The sequence below is a fragment of the Moschus berezovskii genome, chromosome 21 (genome assembly GCF_049115385.1).
Source record: "Moschus berezovskii isolate FMDL1 chromosome 21, NW_MosBer_1.0, whole genome shotgun sequence".
NCBI classification, from domain to species: Eukaryota; Metazoa; Chordata; class Mammalia; order Artiodactyla; family Moschidae; genus Moschus; species Moschus berezovskii.
Window position 1 is genome coordinate 39573635 of NC_142480.1, and position 22880 is coordinate 39596514.

At 45.1% G+C, this 22880-nt stretch overlaps 2 protein-coding genes across 3 annotated transcripts in view; both read left to right on the top strand.

Annotated features, from left to right (window-relative positions):
* The window catches only part of TBC1D2B (TBC1 domain family member 2B), a 93033-nt gene that overhangs the window by 1242 nt on the left and 68911 nt on the right, over positions 1-22880 (top strand). The window lies entirely within an intron of this gene.
* LOC129550397 (uncharacterized protein KIAA1143 homolog) lies at positions 9755-22122 on the top strand. Its single transcript, XM_055418006.2, has 2 exons — positions 9755-13138; positions 13366-22122. The coding sequence occupies exons 1-2, from the start codon at positions 12959-12961 to the stop codon at positions 13726-13728; spliced, it is 543 nt and encodes a 180-aa protein (XP_055273981.2). The 5' UTR covers positions 9755-12958; the 3' UTR covers positions 13729-22122.

The following is a 22880-nucleotide window of genomic DNA, read 5'->3' on the forward strand; positions in this document are numbered from 1 at the left end:
GAGATGGCAGGGCTTTTAGAGAGACTCCACTGCAGTCCCCTCCAGAGTGGGCAGGGACACTGCTGCTAAGTTCACACAGTCAGTCAGTAGCAGAGCTTGTTTGCTTGCTCCCTGCTTTGGCTGGGAGAGGAGGGAAAGGGTTCCTTCAACCAGTCCTGCCTTGCCCATTTGAAGCTTCCTGTGTTGAAGCATGGAACTTGCATCAGGAGTCACCCTGGTGCTCAGAAGCCCCTTCTCCCTCGTTCTTGGGGGGCTCCCATCATCTCTTAGGGGCCCTCCTGCTTCCGGCACCTGAGTGTCTGGGCCTTGGCCTGGAGTCTGGTCTCTCTCCCAGCCTCCCTCCTTGCCTGGTTCCTGTGAGCCTTCACCCTCACTCCTCTCTGTCTCTCTTCTCTTCCGTATGACAAGCTGGGTTTCTCCAGAGCAGCAGGGCTGGGCTGGGATGTATGAAAACTCTCTGCAAAGCTGGCCAAGTAGAGAGCAGAGTGGGCTGAGCCTAGCGCCCTTGGCCTTGTAAGCACAGGGCTGTTCCCAGGATCTCTGAAGCCAGCAGCAATTGGAGCTGCTCCCCGAGATCGTTTTTCAGAGTTTTGTCAACTCAGTTCTTGCTGTTGCAAGCAGAGTCTGATTACTTGTGTTCTTGTGTCCTTTAAGATTCTTCCATCCCTTCTTGAAGTGGGTGCAGACAGCCTGGTTCTCCAAAGGAAGCCAAGCAGAGTTGTAGTTCAACTGGGGTTTACTTAGAAGCATTTGTGTAAACTTTGGAGTGACCCTAGCAAGTACACAGGGACTTTTGCCAAAGAAAGACTTGTCCTCACTGTCATGGACTGTCCCTTTGTACAGCTGAATTTCCTGTAGAATTGTTTGTTAAAACAGAAAATAGAGCATCCTGTTTCAGATTTTCTCAGATGACTTTGGAGCCCTCTGTCAGATATTTTCATACAATTTTTTGAATGGTGTAGATATCTACATAAGTGGGGCTACAAAATGCAGTATCAAGAGTGTGGCTTTAGAGTTGGATGGACTTAAACTTACGGCTTGAATTTGCCGCTCACAGACGTTGAGCAAATTATACAACCTCTCTGTCCCAGTTCCTTCTTCAGCCTAATGGGAATCTTACCGTCCTCACTGGTTAGTTTTGAGAATTCTGGAAAATGGCCGGCACAGAGTAGACAGTACATGGCATCCATAAGAAACAACAAGTAGTGTTTTTGGCCATTATGTAGCATGTTCGTGTAATGGACTGTTATGCAGCAGCGAACATATAGGAATGAGAGCCGTAAGTGTCAACGTGGATGACTCCCATAAACATAAAATTGAGAAAGAAAAATAAAGTTACAGATCGCATATAGAGGTATGATTAGTGTAAAAACTGAGATCATGTAGATACATATGCTGTGTGGGAATGGGAGAGCTCTGTTGGGGTGATGAGCCCTACATTCAGGATGGTGTTTCCACTTGGGAAGAGAGGGGAATGTGAGTGGAAATGGGTGCCCAGGGGCATCCACTGTCTTTGCAATGTTTTATTTCTAGCACCAGGTGGTGTTTATTATTCTATTTATCTTTTTCTATGTTCAGAATATTTCTCTCTCTCTTTTTTTTTTTAAGTGAAATAGATCTTCACATAGGTTACTGACTATGGAACATTTTGGTATGTAAAGCTGAATTAGTCATAGAGTAAGAGAGCGTGCCTGAGGCCAAGGGTCTGCTTTGTAAGAACAGTGGAAATGGAAACACAGGCTAGGCTCTTCAAAAGAGGAGAACAGTCAGAATGCAGGGTTTCAGAGTAAGGAGTGTGTTTTAAGAAAGGTGAATTTTAGGGTACGGTGATTCCTTCTGAGCTGTGGTAGTAAAATTTTATGGTGTTGAAAGTGGAAATTAGCAATTTATCTTCCTTTACACCTTTCACGTCCAAGAACTGATTCCCATAAGCTTTAATGCTTCACTTTAGGGCTGCTCAGCTGTAATGCAGACCTTGATTGCTAAGGGAGTTGTAGGTTAGTGAGGATTAATCACTACTCAAGGTTTAGCTCCTGTATATAATTTTATAGATACCATTTCTTTTGATGGGTTAAAAAGAAAAAAAAAATCAGTTTGCTTATTGTATTATCATATGGTTCTTATTTTAAAGTGACTTTCTGCCTACTCTGGAAGAGCTGTGGTTTTGTTGAACTTTTCCAAAATGTTTTACTGCTTGAGTCTTAATGAAAGCTGATATTGGAATTTCTTAGTAAACTTTTCTGTTCCTAAACTCAGAGATGTGGTCCATGCCTTATTTTACCGATGAGGGAATGGAGGCCAGAGAGGGAATGTGATTTGTCTGAGATCATGAAGATAGACTGAGACCTTCTTGGATAGTAGACTCTAGGAACAGCGAGTGTCCAAAATGCCAGATATCTAATTCTCGTATCTGTTTTGACAAGTCTTCCTTTTTTTATTTTAAACTCCTATTTCAGTGGCTTGGGATTAGATGTCATGGCTTTTCCTGTAATGCATTGAATTTCTGTCCTTTTCATATAGAATGAAAGCACCAGCAACATTGTACCTGCTGATTCTTTACCAGGAAGTATGGTACTTGTTACTGGACATTTGGAAACTGCTACAACAGTCAGATAGAAACTGATGCTTCTTGTGGTAGGGTGTGTGTGTGTGTGTGTGTGTGTGTGTATATGTATGTGTTCTTGTGGTGGGGTGTGTGTGCTTGTGGTGGGGTGTGTGTGTGTGTTCTTGTGGTGGGGTGTGTGTGTGTGCTTGTGGTGGGGTGTGGATGTGTGCTTGTGGTGGGGGGTGTGTGTGTGTGTATATAGAGGTGCTGGAGGCTGCTCACTGAGCTTTGCTGGGATCTGAGACGCAGGAGTCGGTTCGGAGTGAACTGTCCCATAGAGAAGGCGAGCATGTGACTGACTGGGAGGAAAGCTTGAATGACCCTGCCCTGCCAAATTTCTGCAGTCTCTGGAGTGAGGAGCATCATCAGACCGTCAGCAGATTCACCCCACTCCCTCTGCTGTGTTTTTTGAAGGCATGTGGTGCGCAAATGGACATGTGTGTTGGTTTTTGAGCCACACATAACCAAACAATCATGCATGCCTATTCTTAACCCACTTTTGTGGGAAGGACGCACATTCTCTGGTGTTGAAACTGCTCTCAGCTTAATGACAAACATTTGTTAGATCGGGTAATCATAGTATGTGCAGTACAAAATAGATGGGGTGTACCGGCATTCTTGGCTAAACAGTTCTGCTAAGCTGTCCCTGGGGCATCTGCTCAGGGGTCTTAAAGTATTAGTTAAATATTTTATCAAGATGTAACTTTTCATGGGTTTGTCATGGCTTCCCAACTAGTATGTTCCTTAAAAGTAGGTACAATTTCGTGGGTGTGATATCACAGAGTCTTTCTGTCTCCCACTGCCTGTCATAGAGGCCTCACTGTAGTGTAGTCTCCCCACTATTTCCTGCGGACCCCCAAGGACTGCTGTTTGTATCCTCGCCTCCCAGAACAGCGTCTGCACAAAGTAGGTGCCCAGGTAGACATTTGTTGAATAAATGAGTGGAACGTGGTTACCCAGTAAGCCTTGGTTTTGGTGTGAGCGCCAACCCTTTAGAAGGCATCAGCCAGAATTCTCAAATGTCTCAAGTGACATTCTCCCCACGTGTCATGGAGGTGGCTGCCATTCAGGGAGTGCTCAGTGAATGCGACGGACATCAGGGATCCAGAAGAGGGATTACCATCAGTTCTTAATTTTCACGTCTCTCGTATTTCATGCCTGCAGCTTAGACTCTGAGGGCGTTGTTGTGACAGTGAGTGAGTGATTACGTGGTAAATATTTGAGGTCTTGCACCAGTGCCGACTCTGGGGCTACTCTGCTCTGATGTTCTAGTACAGAAACAACTGTGGAATGACTGTAGATGTATTCCTGTAATTTTTGTTATGGACTATGAGATATGATCGTCATGTATTTTTCACATCACAGAGTGCAGTTCTTTTGATTTTTGTTTTAACTATTTGAAAATGTAAAGACCGTTCTTGGCTTGTAACTGTGTAAAGACAGGCACTAGGCTAGATATGATCCTCAGCCGTAGTTCCCTGACACTGGTGTTTTAGGAAGGCCCGGCTGGGCACTTCTCATTTATTTGTTCATGCTTAGGCACTGCGGGTATAGATTGAACAAGGTGAGCATCGTTCCTGTTCTTGAGGAGTTTTCTGGGTAGCCCAGAGACAGGCGTTAATAAAAATAAAGCAACACCAACCAGTGCTGTGAAGTTTAAAAGGAAAGAGATGGGATGCCTGAGTAACAGGGGCTCTGGATCTAGTTTGAAGGGAGGAGGGAAGACTTCTTGAGAAAGTGACTTTGGAGCTGAGGTATAAAAGGCACATTGATGTTAACTGGAGGAATGGAGAGAGCAGTGGAGTGTTCTAGGGAGAGGAATGGCAGGAGCAGAGATCCTTAGGCGCATCTGAGTGTGTTGGGGATTCAAGGAATGCCCAATGGCAGCTGGGTGGAGGGGAGGGCCTTGTGGCCCACGCTATAGGAATACGCAAAGAGTTTTCAGCAGGACTTGACAAATAGTTATGTTTTTCTTTTTTTTTTCTTCCCAAACTGATGGTTGGATCATGTCCAATATTTTCATCTAATTATGTTGGAAGATGTCTTGTGTATTAGGAGTTGAAATATTAATACATTACCCACTGGCAGACAGGTTTTAAAGAAGATAAATGCAAAGTTGAAGATTTAGTAGTCCGTTGCGTCTTAGTCCATTGCCTCTTAAGCAACACTTAAGCTCAGAAATGAACTGGGGCTGCTGGCTCAGGGCTACCTGGCTGCGCTGGGCTGCCTTTCCCGCAGCATTTCTCACGGCCACCTTCCTTGACTTCTCTCCTGTCCCACTTGCTCTGCTCATAGGCATGCATATTTCCAATTTCCTTCCCCTATGGAGGGAACTGTTGCTTGAGAAATGGAAGGAGGGGTCACATGCATTCAGGTTGAGAGCTGGTGAGCACCAGCTCTCCCATCTCACTGAGGATTCTGAGGGGTGGACGGTCTCCTTGTTCAGTTGCCTTCACTGATCAGCCTTCCCATTGAACAAAATATAGATATTAACCCTCTGTCCAAAGAAAGAAAAGAACCCTATTATTGTAGAAATGACTCTCCAGTTGTGGGAGCGGAAGGGGTTTTGACTCGGAATTTTCAGTTCTTTTAGAGATTTATATAGTGGGGCAGGGGTCCCCAGCCCCCGGTCTGTGAACCAGTACTGGTCTGCAGCCTCTTAGGAAGCAGGTGAGTGGCGGGTGAGTGAAACTGCATCTGCTGCTTCCCACCGCTCCCCATCACTCGCATTACTGCCTGAACCATCCACACCCCTGCCACCACCCCAGTCCATGGAAAAATTGTCTCCCACTAAAGAATCTGGTCCCTGGTGCCACAAGGTGGGAGGTTGCTGTAGTAGGGTCTTAATGACATTTGAGTGGGTGTTTACCTGCATCCTGGCAGGCCCAGTCCTCAGTGGATTTTGCTCACTTTCACAGAGTGAATACAGTATGGTGAATTAGGAAGTAGTGACACTTCTGACTAATGTTCTGCTAAATACTTTACTTAGAGAACTTGGTGAAGTGAACACGCTGGGCAGTTGAATGTGTGAGGGAGGCCTCGAGAGTCAGGAGGCTAAGGCAATCTCTGGAGAGGCTGTGGGTTTCATGATCACCCAGTAAATAATAGCTCACCAAGCAGCATAGGAAACCCCGAATGGACAGATTCAGGATGGCATTCCTCCCTAAAATGGGTCTTGTTCTGTTTTGGTTTTTGAGCATCTGATGCTATGTCCTACTAGAGTGTAGGTTTCCTGAGAGCTTATACTTCTTGGTTCACCACATCAGCCGTGATACTTAGTGGAGTGTCAGCCACGGATTAGATGCCCTGTGTATATTGGTTGGATTGAATGAACACTTATTTCCTTTTGGGGTGGGTGTGTGGTGTGCTCGTGTTGCATGGTCAGAAGGAGGTTTGCAATGTCCCATTTCTCCCTTTAGAAAATGTTTCTGAGCATCCACCATGTCATAAGCGTCATGCTTTTTCTGCAGATAGAGCAGTAAAAATTTTCCATTTAAGAAACTACAGTGCTGAGACTTTAAAAATAGATTAGCACCTGATAGCTTTGAAAAAAAACTTTGGAGAGAAACCATATTTGTCTGCAGTATTCATTGCTGGGAGTAAACATCAAGTGTCTGCAAGTTTTTTGATTCTGAGGGAGGTCTGGAATCTTTCCATAGTAAATGAAGAGCAGGGCAGGGAAGCCTGAAGGTAAAGTACAGATTTGAATATCACCCGGGGCCAGAAATCTGTGGTTCGTACCACAATTTCTGTGGGCATTGCCGAATTGGGGAGATCTGTATGACTGAACATCGAGATGATCCCTGGAGAAATGGGCTGAGGAGTTGGCTAGGTTTTGGTGTAATCGTATAGCTGTTCAAAGATTTAGTTCATTTTGGGTGAGCAAGAAGTGTTCCCAGTTGAATGGGAATCAGCATCTTTTCATGAGTTTGTATGCCAGGCCATTGCTTAACTTTTTTTTGATTGATTGTGTGGGAGGAGAAGGGGACAGTCAGGAGCTGAGATCCTTTGGCCTCCTTCCCTGGTGGCTCAGTGGTAAAGAATCTGCCTGCCAATGCGGGAGATGTGGGTTCGATCCTTGGGTTGGGAAGATCCCCTGGAGAAGAGAATGGCAACCCACTGCAGTATTCTTGCCTGGGAAATCCCATGGGCAGAGGAGCCTGGCAGGCTGCAATCTGTGGGGTTGTGAAAGAATCAGACACAACTTAGGGACTAAACAACAACTGGCCCTTTCCAGGGTCAGCCCTCCTGGAAAGAGCAGACTTTCCTTGAGCAATCTGCCCTCAGGTGAGAACTTGTCGGGGTGTCAGATGGCAGGCCTAGAGGTAGACTGGAGGTGGACAGGACAGTGTTCAGAGATGTTGATCCTGGATTATAGGAATGATTTCTAGGCAGTGAGCCCAGTTTTCATTTCCCTTTCCAGCTCTGTGATGTCCAGGGGAGACTATGCTTGCAGAGAAGGGGCCTGCATTTGGAAATCTGATGCAGCCACTGGCCATTCACCTAACAACCTTGGTTGGGAAAGGCCCTGATGGGCATCCAGTGGGAATCAGGTGTTGCCTCTGGCCTCGGGGGGCTTGTTCTGTCCAGCCCTGGGTGTCATTAGAGCATTGTCATCAAGTGGCTCTGTGAGGTGGAGTAGGTCATTAGTGTTTTTGTTCCAGGGGTCATTATCACTGAGTCGGTACTGACGAGACCCTCAGATCAGCCCATCTTGCTCCTTGTATGACAGAGTAAGAAACTGAGTCCCACAGCTAGTTAGCCGCAGCCCTGGCACTAACCAACCCCCTCCACACACACACACGTGTGAGTGATATTTAGCTGTTTTAAACCCAGTGGTTTTATGCTATTTGATTCATATTTCCATCTTACTCCCTTAGTAGGAAATTGGGCTTCTTCTGTTTTTAGTTGTTGGACACAGATTGTAAAATTACACATTTACCTCTTAGGTAAATGTGTACTGTGGTACAGATGTAAGATGTTCAGTCACATGGAGATTGGAAATTAACAATACAGATGATAAACTTCCAGTGGGGGTTGATTGATAATAGACATTAATGGTGTTTCCCTGGCAGGGACTGGACTTACACATTCTTTCTTTGGCACCTTTTCTCTGTGGAGAGGAAAACTAACCCTTGGTGTGTGTATTTTTCTCTTGCTGCTCTATAAGCCATGCCCTCTGGCCTCAGAAATGAACCAGTTTTTTAAGCTTCACAGTTTACAGCTCTCTTACATTTACTGTCCCGGAGGTAACACTCTGATAAGGCTCTCTTTGCTTTCTTTCCTTTAAAGGACATCTCCTGGAGAACTGTGGTTCTCAAATTTAGTGTGGGGAAGGAGCCTCCTGAGATCCTGTTAAAATGCAGGTGGTGGGGATTCCCCCCCTAGAGATTCCGGTTTAGTTGGTTGGCCAGGATGGACCTCAGGAATCTGCTTCCTTATCCACTCTCCCGCCCCTTCTGCTGCAGACCTCTGGTCCTCTCTGAGAAACACTGCTCTCTTCTAGATCATGAATGATTGTTCTCTTTGACCATGAAGTAAAGACTGGCCCTGTGAGAGGATGGTTTTCTGGGTGGACTAGAAATAACTAAACTGCGTGGGTGGAGACCAGTCAAGTGTGAGCCCTTTATCCTTAGGTTGGCATTCTGCGGTTTATATCTGCCCAGCTTCTTTGCATTCTGAGTTTCTTTGCTCCAGGGCAGTGGTTTGGGGCCTGTGACTCCCTCTCCCCAGTGGCCCTGACGTTTCTGTGCCCCCATGCTGATCACTTAGTCGCTGGCACACCACCGTGTGCCAGGGTTCCTCCCGGGCCATTCAGAGGGAAGCTCCCGGAGGCCATCCTTAGGGTGTTTCTGGGAGAGAGGGTTTTAATGATCACCACCACCAAATAGCTGGTAAGGACTTGTGGAGCCTCTGACTTTTCACCCAGAGAGGGAATTGATATAGGAGAACCATCTGGCACTTTGCTGAGATACCAGCTCTATCTTAAAAAGACTGTTAGAAATTAACATGCTTCCCAAACATTCCAGTAAATTGACTGAAAGTTCAGGCAGATTTTTGGTACCAGGCTCCCATGTTTCCGGTAATCTCCGATGGGTGGAGCCTGGGAGTCTGCCCCTCCCAAACCCCAGATCATAAAACTTTGTATTAAGTCAGTCATTCCTGTGTCCTTTTAAGTTAAAAAACATCAAGCCAGAATGTTGCAGTGTTGCATGGTGTGTGGAAATCATCGCAGGCAGAGGTGGCGTGGGGCTGCTCACCCATTTGCTTGCCATTGCGACAGGAGTTCTTGTTTATCCTGAGCTCATAAAACCCTGGCACTCTCTTATTGTGCAATGGCAGAGCTGATGCGGAGCTGTAGGAATGCAGCCCTGTGGTCACTCAGAGGCCACATGCTCGCCTTCCCTCTGAAACAGAAAACGTTTTGACAGGCTTCCACATTTCCTGCAGGGAAGAACAGGCCTAGAGAGTGGCCTTGTCCTTGCCCGTGTCTTGGTGAAATCTGTCATCAAGGCCTGGCCCCTCACAAGCCCAATTAACTTTATTGACCTCTTTTCCTGTAACATGCATTTGTGTGTGTAGGCACTCTTCTCCTAGTCCCCTGCCCTTAGTTTAATCTCCGTTAAACTGTTAAGAATGGGTTTAAGGAGTATCTGTTCTCTCGAGGTGTTTGCTTTTTAAAAGAAGGTGCTTGAGGGTTAGAAATGGCAAAACTCAGACTACCACCTCCCAGAATGTGGGAGAAGAGGCGCACCTTCCTGGGGAGAGGCTGCCCCCTCCCTCTCAGACTGCTCAGGGAAAGTGATGGTGGGAGGTCTAGGTTCTTTAGATTAGAATTCATGTAATTATTTTGCATAATAAGTTACATGAAAATGCTGACTTCAGGTTAGCAGTTTAAACAGACAGAACAGTAAGAACTTATGGTGTTACTGGAGGAGTGGCGGTCCCTATAGTTGCACTTCATTTTCCAAGGAGCCAGGAGATTCAGTATTATTTCCCTTCTCTGTTGCTGGGCTGAAATAAGATTTCAAAACCTTCCCAGGGGTTTTTGAAAAAAACTACTTTTTTTTTTCCCATTGGTAGTGGGCCAGATCCCTTGAGATTGTTTGCAGGCTCATGATTTTGAAATGTTCAGAAGAAAATTTGGAACCTAAAATTATTTATCAGATATGGGATTGTAGTCTTTTTTTCATCTGAGATGTGTTTTTCATTATCAGGCTGTTTATGATATTCTTGTGCTTTTTATTGCTTATGGAAGAAGTACCTTGGAAATCCAAAATAACCTTTCTTTTTTTTTTTTTTTTTTTGCTGCACCTTGGGGCTTGCCAGATCTTAGTTTCCTGACCAGAGAGTGAACCCAGGCTATGGCAGTGAAAGCGCTGAGTCTTAACCCCTGGATTGCCAGGGAGACCCCAGATACCCTTCTTTAGATTTAAGAAATGAAAATTCCTTCATTGTGAACAGGCATTGCATATCCTTTTAAGATATGTCGAGTCAGACTATCCCTGCAGTCTCAGTTGCTTTCTGTGACTTAGCAAACTTAGTCCATCTGTATTCTCCTTGTGACTCCGTGGTGACTGTCGGTTATGCAGTTGGCCCTGGCCCTTTGGGGAGGAGCCCAGGCTTCACAACCTAAGTGGGTAACTGAAGTGCTGTGTCATCATCACATATGCAAGATAGGTTCTGTAAGAGATATCAGATGGCCTCCCAGATAGGATGTGTGAACTAGATCTTGAGGAGCAAGTAGGCATTTGCATGTGGCTTTAGTGCAGTAGGAGCAGGGGTCATTGAAGCTCATCTGGCTTCTGTGTGCTTGTTGGGTGGGAAAAGAAAGACCCTAGTCCTGTGGAGTGTGGGGCAGCATGGATCAGGTGACCATGCCACATTGCTCAGCACTTGGGAGCCACTAGAGAGTTCTAAGCGTGGGACAAACATGATTTTGTTGGCTGCGTGTCAGAGGGTTTGGGGAGGCAGACTGAGGACAGCAAGACCAGTTAGGATGCTCTCGCAGAGGCCCAGCGTTGAAGAGCCAGATGAACGACAGGGAGCGAGAATCTGAGAGACTGAGGGAAGGGTCTTTCAGACTTAGAGACCTTGTGACCCTTTTATGTTGGATCACAGTTCCTTTCTTCTGCATATTTGTTTATGTTTAGTCTTATTATTGCTCACTGCAGTCTATTTGAAAAGAAATAGAGCAGAACTGTGGCTCAGAGCATCCACTGGGAGAACTTTATAGCCGATTGATGGTCATGCTCTCTGCAACCCAGTGAAACTGTGCTGACGCCACCCATTCCTTTGATGTCCTGAGGACCTTCTGTACTGTCAGAGAGCCCAGCCTCTGATGTGGGAGTTGTCTTTATCCAGGAAACCAACATACTATTTTTATTTAGTGTGCGTGCGTGCTCAGTCACTCTGTCATGTCCGACTCTTTGCCACCCCGTGGACTACATAGCCCTCTAGGTTCCTCTGTCCGTGGAATTTTCCAGGCAAGAATCTGGAGTGGGTTGCCAATTCTTACTCCAGGGGATCTTCCTAACCCAGGGGTCAGATCTGCGTCTCCTGCATTGGTAGGCGGATTCTTGACCTCTGTGCCACCTGGAAAGCTTTATTTTTGTTGATTTATTTTTGGCTGCACTGGATCCTTGTTGCTGCATGCAGGCTTTCTCTAGTTGTAGTGAGTTCAGGCTGCCCTCCGGTAACTGTGGGTGGGCTGTTCATTGCAGTGGTTTCTGCTGTGGAGCGCAGGCTCTAGGATGAATGGACTTCAGTAGTTGTGGTGCGTGGGCTCGGTAGTTGCGGCTCAGGGGATCTAGAGCTCGAGCTCAGTAGTTGTAACACATGGGTTTAGTTGGCCCGTGGCACGTGGAATCTTCCCAGACCAGGGATTGAACCCCTGTCACCTGGATTGCAAGGCGGATTCTTAACGACTCGACCTCCAGGGAAGTCTGCCAACACACTTTAAATTGAACTTGGCTGTTGGTTGAGGTCATCAACACTTCAGTATGTGAGAAAGACCGCAGAGGAACTTCTAGATTTCTGCTGAAATGTTGAGAGGATGGACTTTGTCTTGGACGTGTACTTCTCCTTCTTCCCCTTGATAGTAGGGAACACAGACCTGGGTTTGAATTTTGACTGTGCCAACTGGCTGTGAGATCATGAGTGATCATGATAATATGGATAGTTGATGCCTAATGAGTAGCTAGTGTGTGCCAATCACTGTTCTGAGCTTAACACAGATTAACTCATTTAATCCTCATAACAGCATAACATGAAGTAGATTCCTGTTGTTCACATTTTACCAATAAGAAATCTGAGGCACATTAAGTAGCTTGGCTATTACAGCCAGCAAATGGCCGAGCTGGGATTTGAACTCTATTAGGCTCCAGAATCCAGTAGGTAATACTTTGGGCAAGTGGATGATACCATCTTGTGAGATTGCTATGAGCTTTTTTTTTGTTATGAGCTTTAAATGATAGCATGTATTAAGTGTTTAGTACAATGTCTGGCACATAGTAATCATTTACTTAATAGTATCTAATACTGTTAGTAATATGAATGTAAATATTATGAAATAGCCTATATAATTTTGTTCCATTTTTGTAAAGAAAATTGCCATGTGTATTTACGGATAGAAAAATATCTGAAAGGATATACTCCAAAGTGCTGACTGAGGTTATTACTGGTGATGTGGTTATGTACATTTTATTTTCTTCTTTGTTTTGCTGTATTTTTCAGATTTTCTGCAGCAGACGTGGGTACTGTTATTATTTGAAATAAAAGTCTACAGTTTGTTATTGGGTTTTGTTTTTGTTTTTTAAAGCTAAGGAAGCACTTCCAGGCATACAGGAGCTCTTTAAGCACCAACAGAGTGAGGTGTCCCTGAAAAGCTATGGAACTCCACACTATGCTCAGCAACTTGGAGGTTGTTTGGTCTTTTTCTCACTTTGTCTTTTGTCTTTTAATTTTGTATGGTGTTTTGGACACACAGACATTTTTCACTGCTGTCTTTCTGTTGGAGTTTAGATAGGTGTTTACATTCCTAGAGAATAGAAATGTTACAGCAGAGATTATTTCCATGTTGCTGGGGTGAGTAATCAAGCCTGTGGAAATCAATGCCTCCCTGCTCCTGCTCAGCCTAGAGTCAGATCCCTTGAGTTGCCTGTGCAAGAAGCAGCTGTGTGGCTTACAGTCTGAAGATCTGCCCTTCGAGGACTTGGGGCTCAGTCCTGAGAGAGCATTGGTTTTCCTTGTCCACAGCATCAGGGTACACGGCATTCGTCATGGCTGCTGGTTGTGCTTCAGTGTGAGCTCTTCAGGAGATCTCTGCACAGATCTTCCTTGTCAATTTCTGATATGCTGATGGCTGGATTAAAAGTCAGATCATCCCCATGTGCCTTTAAAATTTGGCAGGAATCTAGAACAGCTATGAGCAAGCGGAACCAGGTGTCGTATATGCGGCCAGCCGAGCCGGCCTTCCTGGCCCGCTTCGAGGAACGGGTTGGCTACAAGGAAGGGCCCACCATAGACACCAAGGTGAGCCCAGGCCTATCAGGTTACCACAGAAACCCGGCCGGCTCCGCTACTTTCCGCTTCTGCCTTGGAAAGGCAAAAGGGTCCCACTTCCCACCCATGCTGGGCCCTCAGTCCGAGTGTCATCGGACCCCAAGCTGGTCCTCTTCAAACAACTACAGCCTCTTGCGCCCAGAAAGCTGTTTGTCGTTTTCACAGTGTTGCTGTGTTCTGAAAATGACTTGACGCAGAGAATCCAGCCTCAGCTCCCAGAAGAAGACGGTGATCACAGTGACAAAGAAGATGAACAGCCCCAAGTGGTGGTTTTAAAAAAGGGAGATCTGTCAGCTGAAGAAGTCATGAAAATTAAGGCAGAAATAAAGGCTGCCAAGGCAGATGAAGAGCCAGCTTCAGCTGGTGGAAGAATTATGTATCGAAAACCAGTCAAGCGTTCCTCAGATGAAAAATATTCGGGTTTATCAGCAAGCTCAAAAAAGAAAAAGACAAAAGAAGATGATGAAATAAATAAGCAGGACTTAGTTAAAAAGAACTCACAAAAGCAAATCAAAAACAGTAGCCTCCTTTCTTTTGACAATGAAGATGAAAATGAATAAATACATATTTTGGACTTCTCTAAGAATATATGGGATTTTTAAAAAAATTAACTTTTTTTTCCTATTATAAAGTAATGTAAGTTCACTGAAGAAAATTTAGAAAATTCAGAAAACATTCAGCAAGATAAAAACTGTATCTATCCATCAATACCCTTTAGACCTGAACTGCTAATTCTCTAACATTTTATTTCCTGATGTGGAATGTGTGTGTATGTAAATTATATTTTTGTAATCAAATTTTTACTGTATTCTGTATGTTCTCTGTCCTTCTCACTTGATGTTGTATCATGAGCATTTTTCCAGGTCAGGAAAATTCAAAATCCTGTCACTAATAACTACGGAGGATTTTGTAATTAAACAGGTACCATGTTTTATCTTCCTCTTCAGCAGAACCTCACTTTGGATGAGGGAAATGATCATGGGCCTAGTTACCAATACTTCCCCAGCTCTTGCTAAGGACAGCCTTGTGACAGCTCCGATAAATTAAGAGATACAAGTAGATCTTGAACAAGGATCTAATACAGGGGACCATGATACAAGTTCGGATACAATACTGTATCACATGGTGACTATAGTTGTTACTTAATTTTTAAAAAATAGGTACAAGTGGAAATCTGCTTCCTGTGTATCTGATACAAAAGGACAGATTTGGCAAGCGAGTTGTCCTCTCTCCATCCTGCCTGGAGCACAAACATGCAACCAAGAAGTTCCAGAGCCATTTGGGGGCATGAAAAAGACAGACACTTGTTCGGCTGGTACACTGGACAGACGCAGGAGCTTGGATCATGATGGCATGCCTGGAGGATCTGCGATACCAGCCTTGGACTTACTGATCCATGAGGATAAACACCTCCATAGTTAAACTTCAGTCAGGTTTCTGTGACATGCAGCCTGATGATACAATGGTAGAATGTGTGTGTATAGAAACCTCCAAGTGAAAAAAAAAAAAGAAACCTCCAAGTGTATTTCTGATGCTTTCCTTAGAATGAGTTGCTAGAAACAGAATTACTGGATCAAAGTATTTGAATATTTCTAAAGCTTTTGATGCTTTCTTTCAAATTGCTTTCTAGGTAGGTTTTACCATTTTATTCATACCACCTACAAGAACCCACATCACCTCATCTCTGGTAACAGTGCACCACCACTGGACTGGCACCTTTACATTTTTGTCAATTTGATATATTGAAAATGGTGTTTAATAGTTCTATTTGACCAGCATTTTCTTTGACTGACCAGAGAAGCTCAACTGTTTTTCATGTTACCTAAACATTTTCCTCATTACAGCAAGTCCACCACAACTGGAGACTTACCAAGATCCCATTCTTCACCAGCCAGAAATTAGGAACTTCAGAGCTTCCATGTTACAAATTTGGTGCTGCATTTGTCTTTCAGTCATTTTAAGACCTAATGTAAAGAGTCTCAAAAGTGATTCATGTGAGTGGGCTCGCAAGTCCTGAAATAGGCTCTGTAAGTTACACAGACTAGTCCCAAAGCCATTCTGCAGTGCTATCTTTAATGTGTACCCAACTTGTTATATAAACCAGGGTTTTTCTAGTCTGTATCATTGCTATACCTATTCATGTACCAATACCCCACTGCTTTAATTATTGTAAATCTTAATATGTCTTAGGATCTACAGGTGGGAGTCTTAAGGACAGGGACCTTGTCTTACTTATCTGTCTTCAGTACCCAGAACAGTACCCAACATATTAAGAGCAAAATAAATACAGTGAGAATGACAAAAAAAAAAATTGGCAGGAATCTACGCAACTGTTGTTAATAACATGTAGAAAGAGACAGAAACTTAACTTTGATTACAATGGCATCGTCTACTAATTTAAATGGTTCCTATTTTGCATTTAAATCTTGAATCAACGTTGAATTTATTTTCTTTTATGTTGTGGCCTAGGTTTCATACCTAGACCGTAATTCTTAATACTTTTCTTTCCAAAATTTTATTCAAGTCATAATGCCTTTGTTTAATAATTAATGCTTTTTTCCACTGATTTGATTTGAAATGCTGCATAAGTATTTTTATATCTACTTAGCCTTGTATTTTGATTCTCTAGCAGTAGAGTACTGGTTTAATTATTGTGGCTTTATAATATGCTTACCCATTTGGTAGGTCAAAGCCTCACACCTTGTTTATTTTTTCAGAATTCTCAAAGGTTAAACTTCAGATTAATTTTGTAATCTCTTTGCCATGCTTTGAAGAACTTTTTAGAATTTTGGCTGGATTTTTTTAAGTTTCTATTGATACATAAGGATTTCTTAAATATATACCTATTATTACGTTTTGCTGTTTTTTTAAAATTTTTTAATTCTTAAAAATTTTTTCTGCACTGTGTGGCAGGTGGGATCTTAGTCCTGACCAGGGATTGAACCCATGCCCCTCTGCACTGGAAATTTTGAGTCTTAACCATTGGACCACCAGGGAAGTTCTGCGTTTTACATTTTGATTGTGTTGTGAACATGTTTCTGACTCTCCTGCAGGTGTAAAGGAAGCCATTTGCTCACTGGGAGGGTCTAAGAACCAAGAATTGACCAGGTCTCACCCAATACTGGGAGAAGGCAATGGCAGTCCACTCCAGTACTCTTGCCTGGTAAATGCGTGGACGGAGGAGCCTGTTAGGCTGTAGTCCACGGGGTCACGAAGAGTCGGATACGACTGAGCGACTTCACTCTCACTTTTCACTTTCATGCATTGGAGGAGGAAATGGCAACCCACTCCAGTGTTCTTGCCTGGAGAATCCCAGGGACAGCGGAGCCTGGTGGGCTGCCGTCTATGGGGTTGCACAGAGTCGGACACGACTGAAGCGACTTAGCAGCAGCAGCATCACCCAATACTGTACCCCTAGTGTTGACTGCTGCATTGGCCTAAGTCAGGCTCTTAATAAGTATTTGCCAAGTGAATGAACAAACATTTCTATGTATGTGGTGTTTTCTTCGTTTGGATTCTTTTAGATAGATTCCCAGGAATGGAGTTTTGGATCAAAGGAGATGAGCATTATTACAGCTTCTAAAATGTGCTGAGTTTTAGTAGATGGAGGTTCTTTACCAAAGGGCTGGAAACTCAGGTGATAAGAGGGCTTGGGTCAGTTTGTGGTGTAGTGAGAATGCAGCCAGGTCAGGAAGCAACAGTTAGAACTGGACATGGAACCACAGACTGTTTCCAAATAGGAAAAGGAGTACGTCAAGGCTGTATGTTGTCACCCTGCTTATTTAACTTATATGCAGAGTACATCATGAGGAACGCTGGGCTGGAAGAAGCACAAGCTGGAATCAAGATTGCCGGGAGAAATATCAACAACCTCAGATATGCAGATGACACCACCCTTATGGCAGAAAGTGAAGAGGAACTAAAAAGCCTCTAGATGAAAGTGAAAGAGGAGAGTGAAAAAGCTGGCTTAAAGCTCAAGATTCAGAAAACTAAGATCTTGGCATCTGGTCCCATCACTTCATGGGAAATAGATGGAGAAACAGTGGAAACAGTGTCAGACTTTATTTTTTTGGGCTCCAAAATCACTACGGATGCTGATTGCAGCCATGAAATTAAGAGACGCTTACTCCTTGGAAGGAAAGTTATGAGCAACCTAGACAGCATATTAAAAAGCAGAGACATTACTTTGCCAACAAAGATCTGTCTAGTCAAGGCTATGGTTTTTCCAGTGGTCATGTATGGATGTGAGAGTTGGACTGTGAAGAAAGCTGATTGCTGAAGAATTGATGCTTTTGAACTGTGGTGCTGGAGAAGACTCTTGAGAGTCCCTTGGACTGCAAGGAGATCCAACCAGTCCATTCTAAAGATCAGTCCTGGGTGTTCATTGGAAGGACTGATGCTAAAGCTGAAACTGCAATACTTTGGCCACCTCATGTGAGGAGTTGACTCACTGGAAAAGACTCTGATGCTGGGAGGGATTGGGGGCGGGAGGAGACGTGGACGACAGAGAATGAGATGGCTGGATGGCATCACCGACTCGATGGACATGAGTTTGAGTGAACTCCGGGAGTTAGTGATGGACAGGGAGGCCTGGTGTGCTGCGATTCATGGGGTTGCAAAGAGTCGGACACGACTAAACTGAACTGAGAATGCAGCTAGGAGATGAGGCCTGCCTCCTGTGTATGTGCACGACTGCAACTCTAGCCCCTGTGCCCAGTAATGCGCTTGCCTTCCAGGGTGGGCCCTTAATAAACATATCTTGAGATGAACTAACTTTATTGTGGGACTTTTCAGAGCACCAAGGAAAGAGCTAGGCTTGGAGAGAGGGAAGTCCCTGGGGTCCAAGGGCAGGGACAGGTGTCTGGGGCCCATCTCTCCAAGAGTTGACTTCTGGGTTTTGGGCTGTTGGTGGTCCGGGCACAAAGGCTTGTGGGAACAGCTGGGGCATCACATAGTTCTCCTCGCCAGCTGTCAAGGGCTGAATTCCACCTCAAGCTGGACGAGGCATGGCCTGGTTTCCCTTCTCTGAACTGGCATCTCAGGTCATGGCGCCTAAATGCAGCAGATGTCTGTCATCTCAGAGGACTGTGCCCACGCAGTCCTTGTCTGCCCTCCCAGCTCCCCAGGACATTCCTGAAGCTGTGTAGGGACAACCACAGTGGCTTTCCGAGATGTTTGGCTTGATTTCTCATGTTGGGATTGGTGCCATATTTGAACTAGAATTGTAGTAGTTTTGAGGCAGTAACAGTAGCTGAACATAGGAGAGAGTGAGTCAGATATTTGAGTGTTTAACTGTATTCCAGGCACCGTGCTAGGCATCTTGGACCATATTGAGGCCAGGAGGTTTTGCCTCTGCCTTCATGAAATTTAGACTCATGAAGAACACACAGGGACGGTGCCACTGCCATGGGAAGCTGTCCTGGGCTACATGGTGTTCTGAGTTCCCCATTCCCAGTGTGGAGGGAACATTCAGGCTTAGGTCAGTAAGCCTCATTTGGGTTTTGTATTGGATTTTGCAGACTGAGTAGGAGATGGAGAGACCAGTGTTATGGGAGACTCAGGATATGACCCTGGTGAGCCTTCAGACAACAGATGTGACACCTGGCCTGTTGGATGCTTGCCTGGCATCTGCTCTTATTCTCTTCTGAGCTGTGAAGCTTTGCCTCGTTTCTTCTCCTTCCAGCGTGGTTGAATGTCTGTCTGGTTCTCCAGAATGTGGGACTAAAGCATTTTAAATGGTGATTTGGGTAGGGCAGGGCAGAGATTGATCCTCTCTGGGTCATGCTGGTGGTGGTGGTAAGCCTCAGCACTGCCCGGCTCATTTGTCACCAGGTGGGTATAGCTCAGTGGAGAGAGTTCTGGTGATGGACGCCTTGAGGCGCCCTGTGTGAATGAAGACAGATCCTTCGAGGGTCCTCCTTGCCTTCCTCTGGGAGGGGGCAGGGAAGATTCTGAAACTGTGAGCCATCAGTTAGACCAGCCAGACTCATTCTTTTAGATCTCCAAATAATGTTGTCATCTCCATGGACATTAACAGAGCATGAGGTGGTTGGGGATATGCGGGGTACGTAACGAAGAAAGTTATTTGAGTCATAAAGTTCTGTGGGAGGTGAAGAACGTTGGCTGCCCCACGGTCAGGAGCCCCATGCCCATGGCCGTGCCTGAGGACATTCCCACCTGCTGGGTTTTCCACCTCGCCAGATCTCCCACCAGCCTTGGCTCTCCCAAATGGTATTTGCCATCATTATCTAGAACAGACCCATTCAGTACAAATACGAGGTGAGCCAGATACATACTTTTAAGTTTCTGGATAACCACACAGGTGGAATTATTTTAACTAATATATTTTATTTAGCCCAGTGTATCTATATTTTATCGTGTGGCACTTGCCGTATTTCACTTGCTCACGAGCTGTGTGACTTGTGGCTACTGAGTGGGCGGGGCAGATCCAGTCTGACTTTGCATGACCTACTAAGACTGGAGCAGTGAAGAGGCTAGTTTGTGATTCTGTATTAGGACTGAACAAGGCCAAATCTCAGTTCAGCCTGTTTAGAAGATATCAAGGGGAAACGCAGAGGCTCTGTGGATTTCTGCTGATGTTGCTGTTTTACTTTTAATCCTGTCCTGTCTTACAGCCTGTGTGTGCTTCTGTCTTTGGGTTTCAGCTCCCTGAGGGGACGACCTTTGGGGGCTCTTCTGCCTCCTTGATCTTGGCACATTCCTGGGACCCGTGTGCCCCCAGCAGCCTTTCACAGCTGCTTGGGGATTGAAGTCAAGATGCTTTTCCTGATTTCTAGGTTTATTTCTTTTTCTTTTTGAAGGAAACAAACCCCAGTTAATCTTTGTAATTTTGCTTGCCTTATTGACCAGATTTCTGTAACATGAATAATATGCCAGACATTGAAAGCATGTGACCTGAAAGTTTTGCCCCAGGCATTTAGTAAGAGATGATTAAGAGCTTACTAATTGTTCCACAGTCAGATTTAATACTCAGAGATTTAAAGGGGAAACAGCTTTCTTTTCTTTTTTTAAACAATTGTACTTTAATTGATTGATTGCTTGGTTGGCTGCGCTGGGTCTTGGCTGCTTTTGCACGGGCTCTCTCTCGCTGTGGAGAGAGGGAGCTGCGCTTGGTTGCATGCGCTTGCTTTTCATTGCGGTGGTCTCTCTCTCGTTGCAGAGCACTGGCTCCCAGAGTTGGAGCACGTGCGCTTGGTAGTTGCAGCACACAGGGTCAGTAGTTGTGGCTCACGGACTTAGGTGTTCTGCAAGACGGAACCTGTGACCCTTGCATCGGCAGGTGGATTCCTATCCACTGTGCCACCAGGGAAGTCCGGGGAAAAGCTTTCTTGTACCAGGCATATTTCTCATGGTGCCTGCATTGCAGGAAACAGCTAGAGAGGTCCGTGCTTAATCTGACTTCTCCCTGGGACAGGACTGGGGGCCAGGCAGGGGAACTGGTGTGAGGACCAGAACACACACATGCACACACTGTCAAAACACACACACGCTTTCCCCTAAGCTGGAGGTTGGGAGCCTAGGGGCTCAGTGTAGACTCTATGAAAGGAGGGAGTGGGAGGGACTGGGTGGGCTTTGGGCTCTGACTGGGCTTCGTCCCAGCCCCTTACTCTTCCAGTCACGCTCTCTTCTCTGGGAATGCTGCGTTCTGTCTTGCTTCAGAGCCAGGCTGAGCTCCCACTGTCCACCCTGCAACCAGATTGCCACCCAGACTCCAGCCGCGCTTTAGGGCTCCTGGGCCTGAGCTAATCTCCTCCCCTACTTGAACCCTGGCCCCACCCCAGCCCCTGCTTATCCCAACCTCCCCCTCCCTCCATTCCCCTGCCAGCCTCCCTGGTCTGTGCTCTCTCTCCTCTGCCTTCGCGCACACTTCTCTCTGCCTGGAGCTTCTTTTTTCTGTCTTGTCCTTCTGGCCACCACCTGCTTCCCCTTTAAGACCAAGCTCCTGCATCTGACTTCATGATTGTTCGTTCATTTCATCACTTATTTATTCAACAAAAAAGTGTCTGGCACTGAGCTTGATGCTAGAAAAATGGAGACATTTCAGAATTTATTGGACAAGAAAGACATTAAGCCAACAATATGAACCTTTTGAATCTATAGGTAGCAGTTTTCTTAAACTTTCAGTACCTGACCCTTGTCCCATTTCCTCTGCTTGATTAATTATCTTCTGTCAGCATCTCCAGTCACACCAGCCCCACCTTACTCACTGTGACCTCTGTCGTAGCACTTAAAACACTCTTGAAATCACTGATTTATTTTTCCTGTCTTTCTCACAAGCCCTGTTTCCAGGTTCCTGATAGATGTTAAGAGTAAATGTTGATTGAATGTATGGATGAAATGATGACTTGGCTGATAGTTGGAGGGATTTTCTGTAGGATACCCAGCAGTCATGTACTGAGTGGTTTTCCTTACCAGGGCCATGCCTGCAAGTGTCACTAAAAAGAGTCCAGGTTGTAGCCAGAACACTTGGAGGTCGTCCTTTGCTTGTGGACGGTAGAGGTTTGATCTCTGACTTGTCACTTCATTTAGGCCTACAGAGCAGTTTTCCAGATTGCCTCTGACCCTGAGGCAGAATTTATAGGTTCTAAAACCATGGTGTCTAAGTCTGTACCCCTTACTGGATGCCGGTGGTTGCTACCATAATTGTGCCGTGGCATCCTTCTCCTGGGACCCATGCTTGCCATCTAGTTTGTTAGTTACTAGCTAGGTTCATCATTTTGAGGTCCCTCTATATCTTGGTTGATTTTTTTTTTTAATGTACGTGGTGAGGGTCACTGTGGTATATAATTCTTCGAGTTTGGACAGGTACATAGAGTTGGGTATCTGCCCCCATAGTCATGATACAAAGTAGGTCAGCCCCCACCCCAAATCCTCTCTTGCTGCCCCTTTGTAGTCAGCCAGCCCTTTCTCCCAAGCCCTGGCAACCACAGGTTTGTCGTCTGTCCCTGTAATTTTGCCTTTAGAAGAATGTCACGTGAATGGAATCATACAGTATGTAGCCTTTGGGGGCTGGCTTTTTTCACATATGCATGTAATATTCATCCATGTTGTGTGAATCAGTGCTTTGCTCCTTTTTACTGCTGAATAGTATTCCATGATGTGAACGTTCCACAGTTTGTTTATCTGTTCACTGGATAAAGGACATTTGGCTTGTTTTCAGTCTTTGGCAATTATGAATAAAGCCTCTGAGCATTTGCATGTGTATTTTGTATTCCTCTTGGGTGAATACCTAGGAGTGGGGTTGCCAGGTCATTTAATAAGTGTATGTTTATAAGGAACTGCCACCCTGTTTTCCAGAAAGCTGCACTATTGTATATTCCCACCAGCAAGGAATGAAAGTTCTAGTTGCTCTGTACCCTTTCCAGCCATTGATATTGTCTACTATTTAAAAATATGGCCATTGTCATAGATGTTCCATCTAGTATTTTTCTTTTTAATTAACTGATTATATTTATTTGTTTATTCTTGGCTGCACTGGGTCTTCACTGCTGCGTGTGGTCTTTGTCTAGTTGTGACGAGCAAGGGCTGCTCTCTCGTTGCAGTGTGCAGGCTTCTCACTGAGATGGTTTCTCTTGCTGTGGAACATAGGGTCTAGAGCTCAGGCTCAGTAGTTGTGGCACGTGGGCTTAGTTGCCCCACGGCATGTGGAATCTTCCTGGACCAGGAATGGAATCTGTGTTCCCTGTGTCGG